This window comes from Protopterus annectens, chromosome 10.part0, assembly GCF_019279795.1.
Source record: "Protopterus annectens isolate FY-2018-M chromosome 10.part0, PAN1.0, whole genome shotgun sequence".
NCBI classification, from domain to species: Eukaryota; Metazoa; Chordata; order Ceratodontiformes; family Protopteridae; genus Protopterus; species Protopterus annectens.
In genome coordinates this window covers 388537328-388557430 of record NC_056744.1, presented here as the reverse complement: position 1 = coordinate 388557430, position 20103 = coordinate 388537328, and the positions used below count along the sequence as shown (strand labels likewise).

Below are 20103 nucleotides of genomic sequence, written 5' to 3'. Positions count from 1 at the left end.
GTGTCTATTTAGCGGTGAAGAATCCGAGGAATGCCTCCTAATGTAATTGCAAGACCTGTACTTGTAATTAGTATTCAAAAGTAAGAGGGAAAGGTACTTGCAGCAATTGCAGTATCAGTAATTTTATCTCATAACTGAAAAATGAACTGCTATACACAAAGAAAACAACAACCTTACTGTACAGCTGTTAAACTATGCCCCCACCCCCCCAATGGGGAAGGCTGCATCATCTTGCTACTTATACATACTAATGCAGAGGCCATTGTGCCAAACAGAAAGGCGAATACTTCGCCTTATTTTAGCATCAGGCAAACGTGCTGAGACGTATCCTTTCTCCTTGCACATTTAGCGTACCCATTCTGAGGAACACAGTTGTGGTCCACATGCTTTGAACAGGAACCTGTAGAGGAAATCCTGACATGAGCAAATATGAAAAGTGCTTAATGAAAGGCTTGCTGTGCAGAATTAAACCCTTATAATGCCAGTGAATTTCTTTTTCTCAATGATAATAAAGAATTTATAAGAAAATAACACAGACATACATTACATTTTGTGAAAGAAGGTTCAGATCTAAAGCTCCTGCATCAGAAACCATTATAGATTATATTCATATCATGTTTGATGTTAAAGAATTAGCATGGAGAATAGATATTTCTGAGATTATATTTGCCTAATGCTAGAATATGACCTTTCTCTTATTCTTTTGACAAAAGACAATGCAAGCTTAATGACAGATTTCTGCTCAGTCGTGAGGTACAGCGCTTTGTTAAATCCTTCTTACAAGGCCTAAATAATCTTAGACTCAAACATCCCACCTGATATTAGATGTTCAGCCTTTAAGTTCTATCTACAAGAATTCTTGATTTGTAAAACATTTCTACAAGCTAAATTTAAAAATTCCAAATAGTCTACCTATCAGACAGGCCTGGGGAGCAAACTTCTAACTATTTTCAATTGTAACATTGATCAGTAAATGAAATGCATTTATGATAAACTATTAAATATTCAAGCTGAAGAATTTGCAGCCTTTGTAAACAAAATGGTGCAAGTATGTTCTGGTTGGGGGGGGTGGTCAAATATAGTCTAGGCTTTTGGCTAGTCTTATCAATGTTGTCAAAAACACAGAAAAAAGAGCAGCTGTTTTTTATCAGAATAACAATTAGACCGACTAAAACACATTATTGAAAAAATAACACGGCCGGACTTGCAAAACACCGGTTTTTAATACTTGTTTTAAACGCTCAACAATAAAAATACGTTTTTCGTCCCGTTTAAATGCAGGACTTCTTCAGAAACTAAACAAGTTTAAAATTCAAAGACTGATTTTTATACATCCTTTTAAAAAACGCGCCAATTTCCTGAAATTACTTTACTTTTAAAGGCATATACAGCCTAACAATAAGAGACTGAAACAAATCATTTTAAAGAAACAACTTTACAAATCCTTTTTTAGTCTAATATGTGCTGGAATGAATACGCTTTCTTATCTACTTCTCATATATTAATTTGTAAAATATAAAATATATAAAAAAACTATGTGTATATACAAAATTTTATATATTTATATTATTATATTGAATTACATGAACATACAACATTTCATATACTAATAAGCTTATAAGCAAACATTTATAAAATTCATAAAATGTATATTTGCATATGCTTACTCACACATATATCCACATATATATATATATATATGCATACACTTGCACACATATGTGTGCAAATATATACACACACACAAACACCCACTATCTACATGCCTATAATAAATAAATAAAAACAAATGTACTTATATATAAAAATATATATACACACATATATATTTACATATATGATAAAATTATGTGTAGAAAATATTTGCTTTCATGAACCTACTATTTGAAAAAATATATATATACAAATAAATATCTTAAGTTTTTAAAATCTATCTCTCCAAACTTCTCAACCTCAACAAGCACATTATTGAGCATTTATCGTTCAGACCTGGGTTTACAAAAGCATTTAATCTAAGTTGCCACATCAACTCCATTTTTTCTAATAATAAACCTAATGGCCCTCCTCTATCATCTTGTTGAATTTGCTGGATTATCTTGAATTTAAATTTATGTTGTGGGTAAATTGTGGTATGCATTGCCAAAGAATTGTCCTCTCTTTTCTGTGTTATGCTTCTAAGGTGTTCAGATATTCTATCCCTTAATCTTCTATCTGTTTTGCCTATATAAAAGGAGGGACATGCTTGGCACTTTGCCACATAAACCACACCCCTGGTGTTACAATTAAAACTTCCCTTTAACGAAATTTGAAAAGCATTAATAACTATATTACTACCTTCATCTATTACATAACAATATGGACAACACCCACATTGTTTCATACCTATGTTCCGATTAATGAATTTTCTTTGCCTTTGAAATATTTCTTTGTAGCTAATGCCTTTTCTCCAAACCACTTTTGGTGTGAAATTAAAAATGGAACTCAATTCCATTTCGTCTTTCAATAAAGACCAATTTTTGAAAATTATTTCCTTTATGTCCAAATAATTGGATGAAAAACTCATAATACATGCTGAATTAAATTCATTTTGGGAGGGTATAGATACAATTTGATCAAAATTTGACACACTAAAATTGTCCTCTCCGTTTATAATATCTGCTTTAATATTAAGTATTGGTTCATAAATGCCATTCATTCTCTTCAATGTTACTTCATGAACTAACTCCTCTATCATTTGAATAGGATAATTTCTTGCAACAGCAGTTGGTTTTCCAGTTTATCCAAATGAGGGCCATGATGGAACCAGAGGGTAACCTGATAGTCACTGCGCACAAGGCAGAGAAATTAATTCTGAAGGGGAACAGGGATATAGTAGGAAGTACAAATACACATATTCACACACTACAAACCCAGCTATGGACAGTGTGAAGGATCACCAATTCACCTGTGTCCTGTCTTTGGAATGTGGGAGTTAACTACACTACTCAGCAAAAAGAAATATAGTGAGGGCATGCAGACTGCATATGCGAAAGCACTCCAGCTGAGCTGGAAAACCAACTGCTGTGAGGAAGCGGTCTTTAGCATTGCACCACTCTAGTGACCTGTTAACAATATATTGAAAAATTAAGTATTAAAGGGATTACGTGTGGCAGGTCAAAGGCGACTAACTGCTCTTGCTGATTATGTCTTATTTGTCTTTTTTCTAGGTCTTCTATTTCATTTCTTCTTGTTAGAATTCACACGTTTAATAATATGTATGACTTACACTTAATGGTAACAAATATCTTAGTATGTCCCTTAGTTACACTTTATATAAGCTTGGTAGCAACCATCAGGAATGCAAGTTTCTTACATTGGAATTAAATATTTAAGGATCTGTTGTTCTAAAGCCTTTACTGACTTTGTCACTCTTAAGCAAATTAAGTTATTGTAAGATGGTCAAGATCTAAACTTAACTTATCAAAATTCTCAGTCATAAAAAGGAAGCTTTTTTGAAGTATATTCTGTTGTTCAAATAATAATTTTAATCCAGTCAAAAAGAATGCTTTAATTTAATCTTAACAATGTCAAATCCTGTAGGGCAAGAACATATATTTATCATACTTCCAAAGAATAAGAAACGAAGAAGGTCTGAAAAATCTTTGTTTTAATAACTATTACCTTACTTTGATGTTCCACAAATATCTTATGCCTACCAACTATTTTAAAAGTGAAAATAAATGGGCACCTTGGAAAATATGCATTTTCAAAATTGCCCCACGTCTCAAGTTTGCCATCCTAAACTACTGCTATTTCTGAATTTTTCAATGTTACTCATTTAAACTTGGTTAGATGCAGCTAAACATTTGCAGTATCTGTTAAAATAAAGAAAAATTATGAAAAATAAAGAAATTATGAAAAAGTTAGCCTTGGTTCAAACTGTTTTGAAGAATTCCAGTGTTACTTTTAGTTCTGCTCCTCAGGTCATGGTTAACTGATACCCTTAACAATTTATGATGCTTTGACTTGATGGGAAAAGTGTAACTAAGCAGATTTTGAATACCCCCCCCCCCCACACACACACACAATGACACAAACAGTTTTGTTGATAAATTGGGGATTACTTTGGTCATAAAATGTATGTTTATTCATTAAAATGAAGACAAATGTCTCTGTCTTTTATAATGGTTACATTTCGAAATCAGACCCCATCCAGTTCCAAGATCTTTAACAACCAATTAATGAGGCCCATAAGAGGATATGCTTTTTTCCAGTTTGTGGAACTAGTAACTTGTGGACTTTTGAATATCCCCCCGATGGAATATACCCTGAGAGCTATTACATAGACTTTCTTCCATTCTCAGATTCTGTTATATCCATTTCATGATCAGTCACAAATGCATCTCTTACTTCAGCAAAGTTTTCCAGGTTTGTTTGTATCTCCCCAGCGTGCTACACATGCAAGGCCCAGTCATATGACTTAATGGAAAACTTTATGGTTTTATAAACAGATCCTACACATACAGAATATGTGTAGGGGCAATGTAAGAATAACTAAAAAAATAATTTACATTCATCAAAATTTGAATGCAGATTCATCTAATGTTTCTGATTAGAAAAAATGGCCCTGGGGCTGGGCTGTCGGGCTCATATTATTCTGAGTTTAAATATAATCCAGAGTTTCTCCAGCTTCAGAGAAGAGGGGAATGGTCAATTTGGCAAATAAACTAAACATTTCTGAATGTTTGATAGTGTATATGTATCAGGAAATGTATGTCTATATAATGGTTTTCACAAACTGCTACAATAAAATAATGCCATCTTAAAACACCACTAGACTTATTGATAAATCCTGAATAGTAAGTTAGTCAAAATTATGATTACTAAACTGCTAAATAGGTATAACTTATTTTGAATGCACTTCCAGAGGATGGGTTCAAGTACAGCATTATCACTGCAGTAGTGGCATATGTTGCACATTATGTGGGGAGCTATGACAATAACATTTATGAGGTTTGCAAAAATGACCATAAAACTTAAAAATTTATTTGATGGCCCTTGGGAAATTCAGCAAAAAATTGTTATTATACCATGACCCCCCCAAAACGTGCACGCTGATTGGCCAGCGTGCCCGTTGTAAATCGAGTTATACTAATGGGAAAAGGTCCGGTCGCCCGGACTTTTTGCCATTAGTATAACTCGTTTAAACACTGTCTCGCTATGTTAAATGGGTTTAACAAAGCGAGACAGCTTTAAAATAAGCAACGGAGATCTCCGTTGCTTATTTTAAAGCTGTCTCGCTATGTTAAACCCATTTAACATAGCGAGAGAGTGTTTAAAAAAAAAGCAACGGAGAAAACAAGATCTCCATTGCTTTTTTAGTGTTTCGCTATGTTAAATGAGTTTAACATAGCAAGACAGTTTTAAAATAAGCAACGGACATCTCCGTTGCTTATTTTAAAACTGTTTCGCTATGTTAAACTCATTTAACATAGCGAAACACTAAAAAAAGCAACGGAGATCTTGCTTTCTCCGTTTGCTTTTGCACAACTCTGATGTACTGCGCAGGTGCGCAGTACATCAGAACTGCCGTGGATGCCAGACATCTGCGGAAGGGCAGCAAACAGGCATTATACTATGCCATTATTTAAGAAAAGTAATAGTTTCTTTTCTTAAATAATGTCATGGTATAATAGCAATAACCCACTTCTGGGTGTGGGTAATGCTAAATTTACCCACGGTTGGCTTTGTTTGGTCCCTCGGGCTTCGCCCTCGGGACCAAACCACGCCAACCGTGGGTAAATTTAGCATTACCCACACCCAGGCGTGGGTTATTGCTATAGTATTCTCACCCAGTCATCTCCAGTTTAAGTGCTTAAATTAATTATGAATAGGAGCCAACTCGTACTGAATTACTGATTATGTACTTGATGTGTATCTTTTATCTGTCAGTGTATATCTAGATGTCTGTATACACATCCAGACCTGAGTGTGTGTGTGTGTGTGTGTGTGTGTGTGTGTGTGTGTGTGTGTGTGTGTGTGTGTGTGTGTGTGTGTGTGTGTGTGTGTGTGTGTGTGTGTGTGTGTGTAAGAGAAGCACAGTGATGATATCTTGCCAAACAAACCCAGAAGTATTTACATATTGATATAAATTATATATAGAACTTATATAGTGTATGAAGTGTTTAAGTTGGAATGTTTCCTTACCTTAATTGAACATGTTTAAGAGTAGAGAGATAGAAATTGCAGTATCAGCCATAGCAGGTTAATTTAATGAGGCCTGAGCAAAGCCCCTGCATATTTTTTTTGTCCTTTGTGTATATGGGGATTTAATGTCTGGAAAACTAGCCATGTAACAAAACAGGAGGGTGAGTTGGAAGAAGACAACATAAGGAAGCTGGAATTTACTTCTTTTACAGGAGTCCTTCACTACTGAGAGAGATGAAATGAGACAGAGAGGGAGGTATTTACCGAAAGGGAACTATAATGCAACAGTATGGAACTGCTTTGAAGGTTCTGGCTAAATTTCTTCTTAGCCCTAAGCATTTGTCAGAGAAAAAATGCAATTTTAAGTTGTTGTTTACCAAACAGTGATGTTTTCTAAGTCTGGTGTCTCTTCTGCCTTTAGTGCGCTACAATGCACACACACACACACACACACACACACATATGTATGTATATATATATATATATATATATATATATATATATATATATGTATGTATACATATGTGTATGTGTGCATCTATGTGCATGCACCTGTGTGTGTGTCTGGGTGTATGTTACATTTTCAGCTAAGTTTTCAAGTACAAGTTTTGGTTTCTCAGGTTGTCGGATTTGCAGCTGATGGAGTGCTAACTTCATCAAGCCAACTAGTCAGTCTATGGCATGTATAAGCAATTGCAGCTCCTGGTCCTGTGATGAGTTTTTTTATTCTTTAACTGGTGCTTATGCAGCTGTGAAGTTTATATGTTTAGGTAAGTGTGTGGGCACTTAGGGAGTGAAGGGGGCCTGCCAAAGAAGATATTTGTATAATTATGTCTGTGTGCATTTTGTGTATGTATATGTGTGTATGCGTGTGTAGACATCTGTGTGTGTGTGTGTGTGTGTGTGTGTGTGTGTGTGTGTGTGTGTGTGTGTGTGTGTGTGTGTGTGTGTGTGTGTGTGTGTGTGTATGTGTGTGTATGTTAATATAGGCTTGTGTGTTTGGGTGTGTGCATTTATGGTGAGTTACACAGACAGTATTTCAGTTTGTGTGGTGATAGAATTACTTGTATGCGTGCTTTACAGGTGAGTGTGGTGTGTCTGTTTAGTGTTGTGTGAAACTGTTTTATTTGGGTTCGATAAGTGGAGTGTGGGTTTCGATCATTATATAATCACTCAAGTAGGTTCCATAAAAAGTACCTCAGTCAGTTTGCATTTCCATCTTGTGTCATACACTCATGTGGATAAGATAGATAGATAGATAGATAGAGAGAGAGAGAGATATCTAGCTATACTACCCATTCTTCTGTTTTTAGTCACTAAAACATGCAAGTTAAAGACATGGTTAGCAGCGGTCCTGAAAACAAAGTTTACAACATCTACACTAATTACCCTCTCTTTCTCAGACCTGTTAGGCAATTCCTTGCTGTCCCAGTAATAGATACCTGCATTGTCTCTATTACAACCACAGCCATTCCAAATTTATTTAATCATGCCACTACAGTACCTGTTCTCAAGGTACCCTCCCTAAAATCAGTTGAAGTGTACTGCCCCAATACCTACCAGGACTCTATGTCCAACTAAAGTTTCACCATATGAATCAACAACCGACAACCACTGCTCTCTTTCACTAAGACAGGTGGCCCAGAAGGCTCAGCACTAGGTTTCCTCTTATTCTTTCTACTTATCAACATCTCCCTTGGGGTATTTCCACACTTAATTGATACAGTCATCTTCAGATATTTCATTATTAAAAAAACATATAAACTCCTTTTTACAAAATGATTTCAAAATTTGTGGAATTGACTTCATCATAGCAAACTGTCCCTGAACATTAAAAAATGTGTGGTCATGGTTTTTGGCACCATAGATTTCTTACTAAGAGACTATCTTCCTCTACATCAGTTACAATACTAAACCCAAATCATCAGCCACTGCCACTGGTCACACAACAGAAATAACTGGAAATAATTCATGACCAGACATTATGATTGCAATGTCATACTCAGCAACAATACATTAAAGTCCTTTCCCAGTATAGGGTAGCTTATAAAGTATTAGTTCTTACAATACATGGGGACATTCATCCCAACCCTGGCCCATATACACACAACAACCTACACTCCACTACCACAAATACTCCCACTAACTCCCTTCTAACATTTCACCTAAATATCAGAAGTATTAATAACAAAATCCCCAACCTACATGCCCTCTTAGCAACCCACTCTCCAGATATCATGTGTCTTACAGACACCTGGCTTAAACCTACTACTACTGATAATGAAATAACACCACCAGGCTATAATATACATCGACTTAACCATACCACAAAGAAAGGAGGTGGGATAGCAGTATTATATAAAAATACACTAACTGTTCATAGAGAATCAGTAAACCCACCCCAATTCAATAATGCAGAACTCCTTATAACCAAACTACAAACTAGCTACAATAAATACCTGTACATCATCTGTGCTTATATACCACCAGGTAACAATATAACTACTCTAGAAGAAATCTTTTACTGGCTAAACACTACCTACCCCCCAAGAAACCATAATTCTTGGTGACTTTAATATAGACTGGCATTCAGGCTCAACCACACCCCCCACCACACCTATAAATTTATTCGGGTATAAGCAGACCATTACCTCCCCCACCAGGATCCATAAACCAACCAGTAGGGAAAGTATCCTAGATTGGATATTAGTCAATAACCAAGCCCAACTATACACAACCGGTACTCTCCCTGATGACCTCAGTGATCATCTGCTGACCTATATCATAAAACACAAGTCAGGGACCCCCCGCCAAATCAAATACAAAACACTCAGAAACAAGAAGAATTTTAACCCTGCAACTTTCTTAAGTGAACTAAAGGCAGTTGACTGGTCTAAACTAAAAAAGCAACCATTAGAAGAGGCCATAGCAAATTTCAATAACAACTTCATAAGCATCCTTGACTCCCATGCTCCAGTACGTACGATAAAAACTAAATCTAACCCAGCACCATGGCTAACAAGGGAGACCAAGTCAAAAATCAAAATTAGAAACAAAGCCTGGGCCTGCTGGCGCTCAACAAAAACCCCACATGACCACTTAAAATGCCGGCAACTCAGAAATGAAACAAAAAAATCAATCATACTATACTACCAGAATCTACTAAACAAACATCAAAACAACCCTCAAAAGTTCTGGGCAAGCATAAATCAGATCCTTCATCCAGGACAGTCTACCACCCCAACCCCTGCCAACCCCACAAACAGATCCCCAGAGAACATAGCCAACGCCTTTAATAGCTATTTCACAGAAACCATACAATCGCTAGCAAATCAACTAACCCCAATAAAATCCAACACCAGCTCCAACCCCACTAGAAACCATCCCCAATTTAGTTTCCAACCCATCTCCATCACCTATATCAAGACATTGTTAAAAAAACTAAAACCTACTACCCTCTCTGCTGACCTCCTCCCCGCAGAGTACTTACAAATAGCTGCAGAAGCCATTGCATACCCTATAACTATACTAATAAATAGAACCTTGTCCGAAGGTACTATCCCCTCCCTATGGAAGATATCCCATGTCATCCCACTTCATAAAGGTGGAAATTCCACAGAATTTTCCAACTATAGGCCAATTGCCATTCTTTCCCCATTAGCCAAAATAATGGAAAAATGTGTTCATAAGCAACTAATGCAATACCTAATACAAAACAACTTACTATCTAACTCCCAACATGGTTTCAGGCCACATCACTATACCACATCTGCCCTCCTTTCCTTTACAAATGCCATAAACCAAAATAGGAATGATAACAAGATATCCTCTGCCCTCTTTCTTGACCTATCAAAAGCCTTTGACATGGTCAACCATGAACTCCTCATTCTCTCACTGAAGTCTATGTCCCTAAACAGGCACACAATCCAATGGTTCCAATCATACCTAACTGGCAGATGACAGGCAGTAGCATGGCAGAACAAATTATGCAACCAACTAGCACTCACTCTTGGTGTCCCTCAAGGCTCTATACTAGGACCACTACTCTTTTCTATCTTCATCGATAACCTCCACACAGCTATTCCTAAGGCTACCTGCATTCAATATGTAGATGATTCCACTCTCATCTGCTCAGCCACCTGTCCAGCCGACCTACAAATCTCAACCCAAAATACATTTAGCACTATTGAAAACTGGCTCACCAACCAACGTTTGCTACTGAACCCCAACAAAACCAAACTTCTGCTCTTCACTCCCACTAATAGAGCCACCCCGTTCTCATCCACTATTACTTCCAACAATGGTACCACCATCTCCCCAGATACCCATACTAAACTTCTAGGAGTCATTATAGATAATAAGCTCAAATTTGACCTACAGGTCAACAAAACCGTACAGACCATCAATAAAAAACTCGGATCGCTGTTCAGAAACAAGGCATTCTTAACCCCACAGGCTAGAATAGCAATTGCCAGATCACAACTACTCTCTACTCTTATTTATGCTTCTCCAGTTCTCTCAAACCTAAATAAGTCAGAACTGAATAAGCTCTCCCATAGCTATAGCCATATTGCCAGATTCGCAACTAACTCCACCTACAGAACCCATCACTGCCAGAACCTGAAACAACTAGGTTGGCTTGAACTCCCCAACTTAATTAAACTAAATCAACTCTTAGTTGCCCACAAAGTTCTTAACCATCCTGAAAATACCCCCTCACTCTCTAATATAATAAAGCCATACAACAACCTGAGGTCACCAAGATCTGCCGACAAAATAATGGTCCAAACCTACACAGCTAACAGTTCTGCAGGGGAATCTCTGTTTGCCAACTTTGTTGGCAAGACCTGGAATTCTCTACCAAACCAAATCACCCTGCAATCCTCCTTAAAAGTTTTCAAAGAAAAGCATAATACAGCATCTTAAACTCAACTGGCTTTGTCCATGTTCCTACCCTGACTAAACAGTATCATTAATCACATTAAAACTAACCAAACTGTTTTTCTAATACATTCTGACCTTTTCTACAAGTATAATGTGCTGATCTTGTAACTGTGAGTCTCTTTGGAAACAACGCTATAACATTGTAAATAACTCTTAACTTTTTCAATGTAAATAACTTGATGTGTAAATTCTTGAAGAAAATGTTATAACCTTGTTGGAGCTTTTCTCCCTGGGCCTCTGCTGAAAATGGACATATATCCAGTCGGACTATCCCGGTAAACAAATGTAAAATAAATAATAAATAAATAAATAAATAAATTCTTAATAAGGATGCAAGAGAGGTCATTGCTATAGATGTTTTTACCTCAGCTTGAAGATCCTTTCTTTATCATTGCACTACAGTTTTCACACAACCTTCACATGCTACAAAAAACTGAAAACAAAATTTTCAGGTTCATCCACCTCTTCCATCATTATGAACACCGCCGTGTAACAATTATGAAATGTGACTCGCTCCCAGTAGAAGGAACAGCCACGTTCTTTCTCAATGCCTTAGTATGCAGACTGTTAAATGATCATTACTACCGCCCTCTTAAAAACATCCTCCACTTTAGGAATACTACATGCAACCGCATGAACTCTGATTCCATCTGTTGACCTGCCCACCCTATGGACTTGCCATAACAAAGAAACAATTTCTTAAACTAACAGTTTTAAACTGGAATAAAGTACACCCAGGCATATGTAACTCCAGCAGTCTACAAAATGTTGGTATAGTCCTTAAAAACCCTAGTGAATAGCTATGAATGTCATTGTTTTGACAACAAAGGTTAGCTAACTACTCTGCTTATCATTCTATCTGTCTCCAGTTAAGCTATGAAAACATTTATTCAAACAGAAGTAGGTCCTAGAAATATTTATGCATACTGTAAATAACCTCTCCTCCTTAATTTTTCTTACTCCAACTCCTTCCAGTCCATGGCTTTTAGTAGCAGAAGTGGTAGGAAAATCCATAACAGTGATGTAAGCCATCTTGCAGAAGTACATGAAAATACACTTTTGTTTGCAAATGCAAACAAAAGCAGAATTGGAGGAAATATGAAAAAGTGGGGGCTAACAGAACTGTCAAATAATATTAAATTTACATTTGGTAGATTCTTAACCAATGGTAATCTTAGGCAGTAAACAAAAGCACCGAGAAAAGACTCAGTTAAGAAGAGAAAACACACGTAGATTGCACCCACAATGCATGCGGAGACTAGGTTCAAACACTGCTTGGATCTAATGGCCATCGGCATTGATCACTGCAACACCTTGCCACAGTAGTAGTGATGGCAGAGGTATCACGATGGAGAGAGAAAGACATGGGGAACCTAAGGAGGGTGATTCTGCATGTGAAGATATAACCTTAGCCTACATGAATGTTTTAGCAGTCAAACAAAAGAATGTCAAAATATGTGAACATGAAGGAAAGATATACAAAGAACGTTGTTTAGGTCAGCCTGTGATTTAGGAAATGCCTCTGATTTTGGATGTAATGTTTTACCAGTATGATGTAGTGTGTGTTGTTATGGGAGAAAAGAGCAAAAAAAATTGCATTGTGTGTACATATATATATATATATATATATATATATATATATATATATATATATATATATTAAAAAAATGTTCATTTCCTGTAGCCTGGCATTAATAAAGGACATCTCCAAAAATAAAGTGACTAGGTCAGAAGGTCTGGAGATGTGTGAATACACACATTGCTTTTTGGACTGTTTTGTGTTGTTTTTGTGTACATTACCCTAAGGGTCTGTAATAAAAGGTACTCCATTCTAGCTGTCTTCTTCAGCCCATGTGACTGCACTGTATGCAGTAATGCATTTACCTCGTATGTTGTGTTTCAGGAAAAGCAGAAGCAGTGCTGGGAAACTTCAGCCCACATTACAAGCGTCAGTACACAGTAGTTTACTTCAATCACATCCAGACAGAAATCGAGCAGAGCAGGGATACCCATTCTCAGCTTCTAAAACATAAGGTAAGAGATTTTTTCTACACAGAAATACATAAAATGCTCACATATAAAAGTGAAAATAAGCAAGTGGGACTCAGTAAATGTGCATATTGTTTTGTATTAGATATTATTGAGACATGAGTTTCCTAACATTGAATAACATGTAAAGTAACACACTTTGTGGTTTGGTTTAGTTTGAGTAAAGCTGTTAAGTGGTAAGGTGAAACATAAGAGTGGGTGCTGCATTCTGTATAATCTCTATATGCATGTTTACTGTTACTGCTTATACCCTGGAGTGAATTAACACTGTCTCAAAGTGTCAAAGTGCTGAGAAACATACTAAGAATTTCATTGACTCACCAACAGTTCATAGCATCTTAGGATCACAGGAAATACAAGGCATCTGAGTCATGTGACCATTTTTGCCTTATCAGTACCCAGCCTTAGACAGGCAGGGCTAGGCCAGTTAAGCCAGGGGTGTGTTTGTAGATACCCATGCAATCATCCAGTTCTTGTTTGAAAGAAAATAATGTAGCACACTGCCTAATTTGTTGTGGGAGTCTAATCCAGTGGTGTCAATGGTGCTGCTTATTCGAACCTATCTCTCCTCCATGTTTTGTTTATCTGCAAGTGAAAATTTAGTTTGTTCGTTCGAGTATTTGTGGGACAGGGTGAGTTGTGAAGGCACAAGAGATCCAGGGCCGCTAGGTTCTTAATGGTATGGAAGCATACCTCACAACTGTACAGATTTTCGCAGAATGTCCAGATTTAAGCCTCACATTTTTGGTCCACTTTTCATAAAATTGTAGTTTTCTGGCAAATTAGCAGTAAATTATTAAAGATTGAAGTCAGAAAATATTGACAGACATTTAAGATTCAGGCTTCATATCCTTCAGAAATGTCATGCTAATGCAAAACCTGTTAATCTGATGTTATCAATTTTCATTTTCTCCTCAACGTGTGGGTTTGTTTCCTATCCCCCAGAACCGACTCGGCCACTTCTACAGCTTGTGGGAACCAAAAACTCTCGAGCTTAGTTCTTACCCACAATGCACTTAGTTACATTACTTTAGCTCTCATTTGCCACCTTGTGATACAGACAAGGCTATCAGTCTCTCAAGCCAGATAAGTCAAAAATCTTTTGTTTGCTAACTTCTTTGCCTTTTTGCCTGTCCTTAACCTTTTCCTTTGTACGAAAGCACTCTAGATTCCATCATTAGTACCTCTTTCTTTCTCTCGCATTCTTTTAGCTTATCTTTAATCTACTGCAGTAGTTCTTGACTATTATCTTTGATAGTCCCTCCTTTTTATGGTAAAACAAAACAAAAAAAAAGGTTTATCCCTTTCTCTACTCCTGTTCTCCTTTTAGTGAGAGTGTGTTTGTTGTCTTTCCCTTTTTTGTAATCTGCGTGATTGAAACTACTTAAAGAATTGCTGATAAGGAAAAACCTTCTGGTTTTAAGAGCTGTGAGAAGTGCAGACATAAAATTCTGTACTCGGATTCTCACTTCTTTGCGTATACTGTTTGGGCCCTCTTCATTTGCAGGAGGATTGCTCTATTTGTCACTCTTTCGGCCACAGAGCATTGGTTGAAAGAAAGAACAAGTTGATTATCAAAAGCCTTCTTCCCTCCTTGTTCAGGGAGACCATATCTGGACCTTCACCACCAGTGAAATCTAAATCTAAAAGTAAATTGGTCCTTCCCAGTCCAGCTTCTTCTTCCTCTTTGAGAGCTTCAGATGAGGTGAAGAAGAGGAGTTCCTCGGTGTCAACCCCTCCCATGGTCCAGAGTGCCAAGACAACAAAATTCTTGGTTCCGACTCTTCCTTCAGGGCCAATAACTGGATTGACTAAACCCTCAGTCCTGACAGGTTCATCGGAGGTAAAATGCTCTGCAACTACCTTGGAAGGAGGAGAAATGGTGTCTTCCAACTCCCAGAGCTCCTTGAACCATCTTTCTAGCTTAAAAAGTTGTACTGCTGGAGCACCTGGACTTAGCAATGTTAATTTGCCTTCTACTTTTATGCCTAATTTAGCTACGAGTCCCACAAGCTCTATTCCTTGTGGGCAACGAACTGCTGACATTTTTTCTGCTACACAAGGCTTGAATACAGTACCACAGTTAAAAGACTGGATTTCTGCCACTATTTCCCTACAAAATGGAATAGTAAACCAAAATGAGACTGGTAATAAAAGCTTACATTTACTTTTAGAAGAGTTTGAGTATTATTTATCTAAGATAAAACGTTTACAAATGGGCAATGCTTATTTTATAGAATGCCTCAAAGAAAAAATTGTACCTAAAGGGTTATGAATGTGGAGGTATCTTAGTGGCTTAAAATCTGATTCTGATTTTTTTCTTGAATTAACTGCGTTATTTGATAAACAAAGTTTTGACTATATGAAATTGATTGTATCTAACAATGAAAAAATGAATGTTAAGTTGTCTATCTCGCCTTCATTCTTGCTGGTTGGGGTTCGGAGCCGATCCTCGGCTCCGACTCGGCCATCTTCAAAAGCTCAAGAGCTGCTTACTGGCTCAAGGCCCCCCTATATCCCATGATGCCTGGCGCTAGATACCCAGATCTCGTTTGCTGCTTCTGCTGCGAGGTTGCTTTTGCTGGCTCAGGTCATATTTTTCTATTTTATTGTTAGCTTTTATAAAAATTTTGTATTATAGTTATAGTAGTTATAGTTATAGTAGTTCTACTGGTCTAGTTAGCTATTTGTAATTTAGTCTCCTTTCCCACGGAAACTCATTTTTTGTTAGAGAGTTTTCCCCACCCCCCTTCCCCCTTTTGTTTCTTCAAGGTAGCCATTTTTAGTTAGAGACTAATCCTTGTTCTTCAATATAGTACTTTTATTAGAAACTGTTATATATCAACAGGGGGGCCTTGTTTGTAGGTATGTAAATAAACCAACTGCAATAAATAAAATAGTTACTATTTCTTAGATATATAGTGTGTGTGTGCTGTTAGGGTGTGGTAACTTGTGTTGAGTGCGTGTGTTTTTTACTAGTTACCTACTTCCCTTCTGTGGCTTTTTCTCTGTGATTGATATTTCCTTTTTACAGGAATGTCTAAAGATACGAAAGTATCTGGATTCAAGAAGTGTGACTCATGCTGTCAGAAGATGTCACTGACAGATGGTCACACTTCTTGTGTGTACTGTTTGGGTTCCCTACACCTGCAGGACTCTTGTTCGGTGTGCCACGCCTTTAGTCCAAGAGTCCTGCAGGAGTGTAGGACTAAGCTAATCCTTAGGGGTTTGCTCAAACCTGAAGGGTCACCGGCTAAGGCCCAGCCAGTGAAACCCCCTAAGCCAATGAAGCCGTCGGCTCCCAGTTCGGAGCCGTCGTCAGGCATGACGTCTGCTTCAATTTCGGTTCCGGCTGGAACCGAAGTACCTGTATCCCAGTCTGCCCCGACTCTGCTGTCGGAACCGTCAGGGAGCCGAAAACGCTCTAGATCTCCATCCCTAGAGTCGATACACTCAGCTCCAGGGTCGCCTCTGTTACAGTCGGAGCGAAGTCACCGATCCCACTCTTCTCGGTCTTCTAGACTATCTGACCACGATTTGGAGAGAGTGGTGAGCAGGCTTCTAAAATCACAGGCCCTGGATAAAATGTTATCCAGCCCCCCTCATCACGGTTCGGCTCCTCCTGTCTCTGCAGTAGTTCTTCCTTCGACTCACCCCTTGAGTTCGGAGCCGGAGCTTGTTGGGGCTCGGATCGTGGAACCATCTGTGCCGATACCTACCCTTTCGGTTCCATCGTCGGCTCCGATCACCTCCATTGTGCCGTCCTTGGAGGGATCTGGGTGCCGGGACTCCCTCGTCGGCTCTGAGGGGGCGAGTGGCATCGGACCCTTGTCCGACCCTGTTCTCCCTCTCGGAGCTTTGGTGCAGGTGAGTTCGGCTCCTACACCGGCTTTGGAGCCGTCTCTCTCGGTACCGGGAAGGATTCCGGTCTCTTTGGAGCCTTCTCCGCTATTGGGAAGGGGCGCCTTCGAGGTCATGAGGAGTGTGCTGGCCTCTGAGTCAGCCCCACGATCAGCCTCATCGGCTCCTCCCCCCATGGTGCCTGCGTCTGCCTCTGCCCCTCCTCCAGACCCCAAGCGTGGGAAACAAGTGCTCCAGGGCACCCCATTGGGTGTATCTTCCTCTTCCGAGCCCTCCCCTGATCATTCAGAGGAGCCCCCTTGGAAGAGAAAATGCAAGAGGAACCATGTTGACTCCCCTGAGTCTGTCACTTCAGATACCGACTTGGAGGATTTGGAAGGGTCCCCGAGATCCCCCTCTGAGGACATCTCTTTCTCAGACATCCTTGAGATACTTAGGCAGAGGGGGAACTGGACTACCCTTAACCCTTCCGAGGATGAGTCGGTATTCCTGGACGCGTTTGGTTCCCGACCCACCATCTCCTGGGTGTCTCCGCCTTTCAATCCACTGATGTCGGTGGTGGCTCGGAAGGCGTGGTCAGCCCCAGACATAGTGGAACCAACCCCCTGAAGACCCACAAAATTTATTACTGCACCACAGGACAAGAAATTTCTGACGAAGGGTGTTCCCGTTGATGCCATGGTGGTAGCAGCGGCCACAAAAAAGGAGTTGGCTGAAACTTCTTCATCTGTCCATCCCCCTAATAAAGAATCTAGGATGATGGACAGATATGGGAAGCGGATGTTTTCCTCAGCGACCTTTTCCATGAGGTCGCTGAACTACTTGTGCCACTTTACCTGCCTTCAAAGGGATCTAATTAAAGAGCTAGGAGATACCCTTCAAGAGCCATCAGCTGCGGGGGCCTAGGCTAAGGTTACCTCCCAGCTGGCGACTCTTAATTCGGTAGTAAACTCCTCCATGCAGCTCATCTCTTATGCAGCCGATTTTGCGAGTAGGGCTGCAGGCACAGGCGTAGCCTTGAGGAGGCATGCTTGGATGCGGTTATGTAACTTTGCGGAACCCTTCAGGGCATCTTTCACCAACACCCCCTTTGATGGTTCTGTTCTTTTTGGACCACAGGTGAAGGATACCCTTACCAGGTGTGAGCAGGAAGGCAAGACTCTCTCTGCTGTGGGAGTCCATTTTTCCACTCCTTCTAGACCATATCCCAAAGGTCAGAAGAGTGGGAAGATGTGGTTCCGGAAACCCCAGGGAGCCATGCCTGACACACGTGGAGAGTTCCCCTCCAGGGGCAGAGGAGGGAACAACAATAGACGCCGCCCTCGGGGCAGAGGTGGTCCGCAAAATCAGGACAACAGAGAATTTTTCTCTGACAAGCCCTTCTAGCATCCCTGAGGTGCTGCCCGGCTGTCCACCTTTGGAGGCAAAAGCCTGGCAAAGTATAACACAAGACAAATGGGTACTGTCTATCATATCCGAAGGCTACAGAATCCCCTTCATTTGCACCCCCTACATTCCTAACAAATCCCTTCCAGATGTTCCAGCCAATCTAAGGGATCAGGCAGTTCAAGAAATATCAAAACTGCTAAGAAAAAGAGCCATCTAGCCAGTCCCGGCAGACCAGCAAGGATCCGGAATTTACTCAAGCTTCTTTTTGGTACCAAAAAAGACAGGGGACTGGAGACCCATTCTCAGCAGACTAAACAGGTCTGTTCAAAGAACGAAGTTCCGGATGGTCACGCTACAGTCCATTTTACCCTTTCTGGGTCAGGACAATTGGATGTGCTCCATAGATCTTCAGGACGAGTACTACCATATCAAAATGGACAGACGCTCTAGAAGATTCCTCCGCTTCCGGCTGGGAGCCAGTCATTATCAGTTCAGAGCTCTGCCCTTTGGTCTCACTACAGCCCCCAGGGTGTTCACCAAATGTTTGGCAGTAGTTACCGCTCACCTGAGACAGCAAGGATTCCAGGTGTTTCCATATTTAGACGACTGGCTCCTTACTGCTACCACCAGACATCACCTGCTGCGAGCCAGAGACTACACCATCCAAACTTCCTGCAAACTAGGCATCACAATAAATTTCGAAAAGTCTGCATTGTTGCCTTGTCAATCTATTACCTTTATAGGAGCAAACTTAAATACAAAGGACATGTCAGCGAGACTTCCATTAGACAGAATGCTAGACATTCGCCGACATGTGCAGGTCTTATTAGGATGCAAAAAATTCAGGCCAGATTCATCCTAAAAACCTTGGGTCTCATGGCAGCGGCTATCATACTAGTTCCCCTTGCTCGTTTTCATATGAGGATTCTTAAGTGGATGCTGTTCACCCAATGGTCTTTTCAGCAACTTCCAATGTCTCACAAGATAATGATCACACAGACATGCAAAAACCAACTTGCTTGGTGGATGGTTTCCCCAGCAGTACCCGAGGGCAGACCATTTGCTCTTCCTCCTCCAGTGGCTACGGTGACCATGGATGCCTCCCTGATCGGGTGGGGTGGGGGGGGGGCATTTTCAGGGCATAACAGTCCAAGGCACCTGGCAGCCTCACGAGTACCATCTGCATATCAGTGTCTTGGAGATGAGGGCCGTGCTTTTGGCATTGCAAGCTCTTCACAACTCTCTTCCTACCGGGACCATTGCAATTCAAACAGCAATATGTCGGTAGTGTGGTACATCAACAAGCAGGGCGGAACCAGGTCCTACCCCCTATGTCGAGAAGCACTCAGACTCTGGCAGTGGGCGATCTCTTCCCAATGGTTTCTGATAGCAGCTCACATCCCTGGGAAGTCCAACGTTATAGTGGACAGGCTGAGCAGAGCAATTCTCATGCCTCACGAGTGGTCTCTCAATCAGACAGTGGCAGACCAAATCTTCCGCAAATGGGGTCAGCCTTGCTGCAACCTTTTTGCCACCCCCTTCAACAGCAAGTACAACAATTTCTTCTCTCTCCTCCCCCTTTCCGGACACTCCCCCAGAGATGCCCTAGTTCACAATTGGCCTCAGGGACTTCTTTATGCATTCCGTCCGTTTCCTCTGATTCCCAACTATCAG

The 20103-nt window shown here is 39.9% G+C and overlaps 1 protein-coding gene across 1 annotated transcript in view; it reads left to right on the top strand.

Annotated features, from left to right (window-relative positions):
* NIBAN1 (niban apoptosis regulator 1) overlaps window positions 1-20103 on the top strand; it is a 2689070-nt gene that overhangs the window by 802031 nt on the left and 1866936 nt on the right. Inside the window, exon 2 of the mRNA XM_044085307.1 lies at window positions 13034-13164. Within this exon, the coding sequence (XP_043941242.1) occupies window positions 13034-13164 (131 nt within the window). The remainder of the gene's footprint in view (window positions 1-13033; window positions 13165-20103) is intronic.